Source organism: Mobula hypostoma, chromosome 19 (assembly GCF_963921235.1).
Source record: "Mobula hypostoma chromosome 19, sMobHyp1.1, whole genome shotgun sequence".
NCBI lineage: Eukaryota > Metazoa > Chordata > Chondrichthyes > Myliobatiformes > Myliobatidae > Mobula > Mobula hypostoma.
In genome coordinates this window covers 37,539,476-37,547,361 of record NC_086115.1, presented here as the reverse complement: position 1 = coordinate 37,547,361, position 7,886 = coordinate 37,539,476, and the positions used below count along the sequence as shown (strand labels likewise).

The 7,886-nt window shown below is 44.3% G+C and overlaps 1 protein-coding gene across 5 annotated transcripts in view; it reads left to right on the top strand.

Moving 5' to 3' along the window:
• Nucleotides 1-657: 657 nt before the first annotated feature.
• Nucleotides 658-7,886, top strand: part of cep55l (centrosomal protein 55 like) — a 32,451-nt gene continuing 25,222 nt past the window's right edge. The window contains exons 1-3 of one of the 5 annotated variants that reach the window (XM_063071712.1): nt 658-933; nt 2,007-2,163; nt 5,885-6,163. In XM_063071712.1, the coding sequence (XP_062927782.1) occupies nt 5,960-6,163 (204 nt within the window). In that variant the 5' untranslated portion in view covers nt 658-933; nt 2,007-2,163; nt 5,885-5,959. Of the gene's footprint in view, nt 934-2,006; nt 2,164-4,139; nt 4,507-4,549; nt 4,987-5,884; nt 6,164-7,886 lie in introns of those variants that run through there. The other 4 variants (XM_063071709.1, XM_063071708.1, XM_063071713.1 and 1 more) reach the window with 4 other exon arrangements.

Genomic DNA, 7,886 nt, shown 5'->3' with positions numbered 1-7,886 from the left:
TAGGGACATGTTTGGCATAGCTTTGTGGGCCGAAGGGCCTGTATTGTGCTGTATATTTTCTATGTATCCATGTTTCTAACTCAGCACATCACAGAAACCAGACTCCTCTCCATGTTCTCACTCGCTCAGCCAATGTAAGTAAAGACCCCACCCACTCTGGACATCCTCTCTTTTTATCTCTCCCACCCAGAAGAAAGCACATACCACCAGGCATAAGGACAGGGTGTTATCAGACTCCCTAGGATGATTAAATGGACTTTTGACCTCACAATCTACTTTGTTATGATCTTGCACCTTATTGTTTACCTGCATTGTAGCTGTTACACTTTATTGTTTTACCTTGTACTACCCCAATGCACTGTGTAATGAATTGATCTGTATGAACAGTATGCAGGACAAGCTTTTCACTGTGTCTCAGTACGTGTGACAATAATAAACTTATACAATCTAGTCTGACAGAGTAAACTTCTAAGTGCTCTCTGAGACTCAGTTCCAAACTAGCATCTTTCCTGTATTTCTCTCCTATATCCCTCCCTGTCTATCTTGGTCCATATTATCCACCTCCCACACGATTGTCCCTACCCTTTTTCTTTTGAAATGCTAACTCCACCCTTTCTAAAGCTGCTGCGTCATTTGTTTTCAATAATGCAGCTATTTCATGCTCTTTGTAATTATGCTAGCATTGACGGCAAACAATAAAGACATATAAATTCCATATTTGTACAATACCTCCAACCATTTCTAATGTTTAGGCTCTCCAGTGCTTGTTAGTTACACAAGATGAATTGAATCACAGGGAGAGGCTGACCAGAGAATAATGAAGCACCCAGTGAAGAAATGGGGAAAAAAGCGACCGAATTTGGAGTATCTGGTTCTCAGATAAGTGTGTCATTGGGCACAAGTTTCAAGGATGACTCATTCTTCTTAAACAAAGTAAGTTTAGCAAATACAACTTCTGAGACTTCTGTTGTGATTACAATGTATTCAAAAGGTAGAACTATGTTATTTGCAAGTCTTCATTTCGTTAAGTAACATTTCTCTCCACTGGGACAATGAAAAGAAGGGTATTTCATTGTTTAAAATGAAATACAGAAAAGGGTGGATTTTGTAATGAGAATAATTCTATTCTACAAAAGCAAAGTACTTTAAATATGGAGAATCCTTCAGGTCTATGAAAGGGCAACATTTACTTTCTGAAACTGACATCAACTCTACAGATCATGCAAGTGCATAAAAATCTCTGATACTGTAAGTGGATCTAGCTGAGTCTACCCTAGCCTAAATCACAGGGTTCGGGTTAGGTCAACAAAATTAACCTGGGGTTCACCCATTTTAAAATATTCTGCTATGCAATGCACTGACACCAGCGCTCAGTTCTGTACTATGCAGTAACTGAGGTTTGGAAACCCCTGGCCCCACAAAAACTTCCATTAATTACAGTTTATAACAACTTCTACCAAGTCACTTGTATTTGGTTGTAAAAACAAATCGTTCACTTATAGTTCAGCTTCCACTTTAATCAAACACGCATGTACAGAACCTTATTTAAGATTTTGTGAATTAAAAAATGTTGATCAAAGTTTGCTTCTGAGTATGCTGTGAGAATTCTTTAATGTATTTTGTACTCAGCTCGAGGGCATCGCGGTTGCTAGGCAGAATACACTTAACAGCAAATTTCGAAAGTCAGTTCACAGGGCGTTCTCGACTGAATTTCAGATTTCACTAGATCTTACTGGATTCCTTCATTAGGCGAGTGGCAAGCAGGACATGAAAACAGCAACTATGATTTTTTCATAAATAACAAGGTATCCTTTCGAGACTGGCTGCAACTGCATCTATTTCCACCCCCCGTCGTGGTTATGCCGAAAGAAGTACATTGATCTTCATTATGTAAGGCGGTTTTGTGGCCCGTGGGTTCGTCGTATCATGGGGATGGCTTTAATTTGTCAAAGTGTTTATTTCGCCTCTGTCCCATTTCAGTCGCGCTTGGGGTTTTTTTTCTATAGGTATCCACGTCCGCTGCTGATAATGGAGAAAATTGGCCAACACCTGCCTGACTTCTGAGAAACAGGCACACAGCGCAGCGCCACCTTAACCACTCATCTGAAAGCCTGTACTGTATCCCCAAAGCAGCCAATCGCACATTGACTGAGTATTGGAAAGGTTGGTTATTACGCTCACACTAGCCTCCTGGGGTGTCTTATCAAAAATATCAGATGAAAATAATTTTTCACTTGACTGAAGTTTTTAGATCAGGAATTCATTCAAGAGACAAGCCTTGCTGTGCCATTAATTACTCATACAACTCGAAAACACGCCCTTCTGCTGACCCATCAAGGGTGTATTGGCGTCGATCGTCCACTAATTTCCCCTCAAATACTGCCACTCATCTACATTAGAGGCAGTTCACTGCGGCTAATTATGCACCAATGTCGTTTTAAAAAAATTTGTCATGAAAATGATGTTATAACGTATCTGTTAACTTTTGTTTATAATATACAGTGCTGCAAAAAGCATCAGGGCATTTACACAACACACATCAAAGTTGCTGGTGAACGCAGCAGGCCAGGCAGCATCTCTAGGAAGAGGTGCAGTAGACGTTTCAGGCCGAGACCCTTGTCAGGACTAACTGAAGGAAGAGTGAGTAAGGGATTTGAAAGCTGGAGGGGGAAGGGGAGATCCAAAATGATAGGAGAAGACAGGAGGGGGAGGGATGGAGTCAAGAGCTGGACAGGTGATTGGCAAAAGGGGATACGAGAGGATCATGGGACAGGAGGTCCGGGAAGAAAGACAAGGGGGGGGACCCAGAGGATGGGCAAGAGATATATTCAGAGGGACAGAGGGAGAAAAAGGAGAGTGAGAGAAAGAATGTGTGCATAAAAATGAGTAACAGATGGGGTACGAGGGGGAGGTGGGGCCTTAGCGGAAGTTAGAGAAGTCGATGTTCATGCCATCAGGTTGGAGGCTACCCAGCCGGAATATAAGGTGTTGTTCCTCCAACCTGAGTGTGGCTTCATCTTTACAGTAGAGGAGGCCGTGGATAGACATGTCAGAATGGGAATGGATGTGGAATTAAAATGTGTGGCCACTGGGAGATCCTGCTTTCTCTGGCGGACAGAGCGTAGATGTTCAGCAAAGCGGTCTCCCAGTCTGCGTCGGGTCTCGCCAATATATAAAAAGCCACATCGGGAGCACCGGACGCAGTATATCACCCCAGTCGACTCACAGGTGAAGTGTTGCCTCACCTGGAAGGACTGTTTGGGGCCCTGAATGGTGGTAAGGGAGGAAGTGTAAGGGCATGTGTAGCACTTGTTCCGCTTACACGGATAAGTGCCAGGAGGGAGATCAGTGGGGAGGGATGGGGGGGACGAATGGACAAGGGAGTTGTGTAGGGAGTGATCCCTGCAGAATGCAGAGGGGGGGGGAGGGAAATTATGGAGAATAATATGTTGGACCCGGAGGCTGGTGGGGTGGTAGGTGAGGACCAGGGGAACCCTATTCCTAGTGGGGTGGCGGGAGAATGGAGTGAGAGCAGATGTACGTGAAATGGGGGGGATGCACTTAAGAGCAGAGTTGATAGTGGAGGAAGGGAAGCCCCTTTCTTTAAAAAAGGAAGACATCTCCCTCGTCCTAGAATGAAAAGCCTCATCCTGAGAGCAGATGCGGCGGAGACGGAGGAATTGCGAGAAGGGGATGGTGTTTTTGCAAGAGACAGGGTGAGAAGAGGAATAGTCCAGATAGCTGTGAGAGTCAGTAGGCTTATAGTAGACATCAGTAGATAAGCTGTCTCCAGAGACAGAGACAGAAAGATCCAGAAAGGGCATTTACACCCTGGGTTTGTTTAGTTATGACAGTAAACCTGATCAACCCGCCCAGCTTTGGGCTGTGGAAGGAGACCCGGGAGGGTGCAGGGTGAGCTGGAGATCAGGTTTCTGGGAGGCCGTAGTTCGAATAACCGCACTGTAGTTTGCGTAATAACGATGGGCACAGCTCTCCATCCGACTTTGTGCGCGCGTCCGCACGATGCCTGCGACCTGTGCGCGTGCATAGGATGCCGCGCTCGCGCACGCAGTGGATCGCACGCGCACGCGCACGCCCGGCTAGGTCCCGATACGCCCCGGGGTCGGAGGCGGGGAAATTTGAATTCGCACGATGACATTCTGTCGGGGCGGTTGGTGAACGGCCTGTCACTGTGGCTTCCAGAGCCCCGCTCGCCTTCACTTGTCTTCTGTGGCCGCAGCCGCGCAAGAAATGACCTCGAAAAACATCATTAGTAGCCGCTTCGGCCTCGGCAAAAACATCATGACCAAGTCGGACGGCGAGGCGGAGAAACTCCGCAAGGAAAACGCGCAGTTAAAGAGGTCCCTGGAAGAGCTGAGCAAAGGCCGGACGTGGGAGAGGGAGAGGAACAGGCTGCTGGAGGTGCGTTGGCTTCCCTCGGAGAGCCGCTCGGCCTAGCTCCGCGGTGAATGCCGCGGGCTGTGCGGGATCCGCAGACGGCCACGGGTGAGGTTTGAGGGGGAGATGGAAGAGCCAGAGACGTGATATTCTGTCGGGGTGTAGACCCCATCGCCTGGCAATGTGCTCATTAACCTGGCTGCAGCATTTTTATGCACCGTGGCTGGCTGCCTTCGTAAAAAGATGAATGCTGGAAAGCGAGAGGGGTTAATGATTAATTTCCTGGACCCTTTATTTTCCTTTGCGCTACGTGGCTGAAGCCCACTTCTCTTCCCCCAATAACCCCGCCACCCCCGGCGTTCATATCGGAGCTGTTAAATCCCCACATTTCTCCCCGACAACATTGGAAAGAACTGTCTGGATAGGCCATAATAACAATACTGTGGAAGCCGGAAGTGCTCAGGGAGCTTTCCCGAGAAACAATGTTTCAGGTCGACACACAAAATGCTGGAGGAACTCAGCAGCCCGGGCAGCATCTATGGAAAAGAGTATAGTTGTCGTTTCGGACCGCGATCCTTCAGCAGGACTGCAAGTATTCCATTACACTCCTAACTCTTGCCTTGTAGATGTAGAAAATCTGCAATTGTCACTCACCTCTGACTTACTCTTATAGTCATTACTCTTATATAGTTGACATGTTTTGTTTCTTCTCCGTGTTAATGCTTGGGATATTGATGGAGATTTAGAGAGGGTTATGCCATTTAAATGTCAAGAGTAGGTGTGTTAGATTATGTCTTGATGAAGGCCACTTTGTGCAGCAAATGTTGCCATGTCTGAATGTTGTGTAGGCATTGACTGCTTTATTTGCTGTCGTGTGCGAATAAAACTGAAATGGCAGATAGTGCCTATCAATGGATTATATAAGCTGCACATAGAAACTCTGGTTTTAGCATGCATGAATTCCTCATACTTGTTCAGCATGTAGTCATGCTAGTTTTTATCATGGCTGTTAAGCAGGTAGTTTTCATCATTCATGCTGCTGTTTTATTGAAGCCTGTATTGGGGATAAAACAATCTACCAGAACTTAAATTTTGTACCAAAATTGAACCTGTCAGTCATTTTGTCAGTTTCTATTGGGTTTCTCCAGTTAGGTGCTTTATTGAAAATTGGAGACCATCTGAAAAATTTCTTGTTGACATAGCCTCTGGATCAAAAATTTTCAGACTGAACAATTTGGGTGGTGCTTTTTAAGGCTTTAAAACTGAAAATTTCAAGGCTCAAGTTCAATGCAAAAATATCCCAAATTTCTACCATTGTATTATTTTACACTTTAAGCTCCAATAACCACCTTATTTTGGCTTCAAAATTAAGCTGGCTACTTTTTCTTGGGAGATGATATCCTTGCATTTTGATAAAATTCAGTGATTTTTTTTTAAACATGAAAACTTCAAGTCATGTCCTTACAAAGTTTTTCTTTGTGTCTAGAAAATTCTTGAACTTGAAACCACAAAACAGAAGCAGACCCAAGAACTTGAGCAGAAGGATAAGCAGATTCTGACAATGAAAGATCAACTCTCAAAATCTGGTGGGAAAGATGTGGCTTCTCTACGTAACCAGCTTGCGGAAAAAGATAAAGATGCCAAAACAAAAGAGCAACTCTTCAAGTCTTTGAGTGAGGAAACCGAAAACCTGAAAAATGAATTGTCTGCAATCACATTAAAATGTAAAGAACTTGAAAAGAATGCTTCAACATTTCAAGCCCAGGTAAAGCTTGTTAACAATTGCAGTATTTGTACTTAAATTTGTAGAAGTACCTAACACTTGATTTGCTGTGTTTTGTTTGGTTTACTATGATAAACTGTCCAGATGAATTGTATAATACGAGACCTGCCTTTGGAAAAGTGAGTACCCCTTGCTGGGGGGTGGAGAAATGACCTATGACCATGAGCACTGTAGTATTCAGTGCTCAGGGACATAGGACATGGGTACATAAGAGAATGCAAAAATGTTCTTTTGAGGTTAGGGAAACAGCAGAAGTGATGCAGAAAGAAGTGTTGAAGGCTGGTGCTTTGAATTTTAGGAGCTGAACAGATTTTAGTAGTGTTTCAAGTATAGTTAACCCATGCATACTTTCCTCTGCACCACTGTTCAGAGTTGAGAAAGTAAACAGGGTAAACTTCATCTTAAGGCTATGACTTTCAGAAGGATTAAGATTCCTGTAGATCAGGGGTCCCAATCTGGGGTCCACGGACCCTTCGGTTAATGGTAATGGTCCAAGGCATAAAATAGATTGGCAACCCTTGTAGATGTCTGAGGTAAGGGATGCTCCTTGCATCTCTACATAGCAGGTAAAACGGTTCTGTGATACAATATTTCAACTTGCTTTGCCATTGATTTTTGAAACATGTTGGCATTGCAATCAGGCAGGTGGAGAGTAACCACTTTGGCTTTTGTCTTGCATATTGTGAAAACTGGTGAGTCATTTGCTGCAGGATACTCAACCTCTGAACTACTCAAAGCCACGGTCCTTGTATGGCTCATCCGGATGAGTTCCTACTCGGTTTTGATGGCAGGGAACCCAGGTGTGGCAGTGTTTTTGAATGTCATGGCAAATGATTAGATGGTTGTAGGTAACCCAAGGTAATTTCTAAAGTAAGTACATGTTCGGCACAGCATTGTGCCCCGAAGGGCCTGTATTGTGCTGTAGGTTTTCTATGTTTCTATGGTTATTGCCTTGCATTTTTATGGATCAGTTGTTATTTGCTCTATATCAGCTGATGCCTGAACTTTATCTGGGGATTAATGCGTGCAGACAGGGGTTGCTTCATTTCTCAAAATTGAGAATCTTCACATGATGCCATTGAGATTGAATCTATCTGGGCATAGGACATTGCCCTGAGAAGCTTCTGCCGTGGTTTCCTGGGACTGGTGTGATGAATTTCAATAACCGGAACTAGCTTCCTGAGTGCAATGTATAACTCCAAGTACTGGAGAGTTTTTCCTTTTAAAACCCATTACTCAGCTTTGTCAGGGCCACAAATGATCAAAGGCTTCCTTGACATCGAGGGCTGTCGGTCACTTCTGTTCTTTCGAACATGTTTGCATCAAGGCTGCATTGAGGTTTGGTGCTAAATGCTTCTGCAAATCCATGTGCCACTTGATAGCGTTGTGAAGAATTGAGCGTTTTCTTTAGCATTCACATGTTGTCCTTTCATTGTTGAGGTTGGGAATGTACTTTAAGCCTCTTCCTTTGTCTGTCATCATTCATCAATGACGAACCTTGATCTGATCTTTAGGTTCTGAGTGATTAGTTCTCTGTAATTTTTTTTGCTGTTTAGCACTCAAGTAATCCTATATTCCAGTTGGTGGTGCTTCATTTTTGGTTCCACCCGGCTGGCTGCTGGTATGCCCTTCTGCTCTGCCTTGTTGGTAAACAGCACAATGGTGTCCTTGATGTGAAGATTGTCCATACTGGAAACTGGGTGCT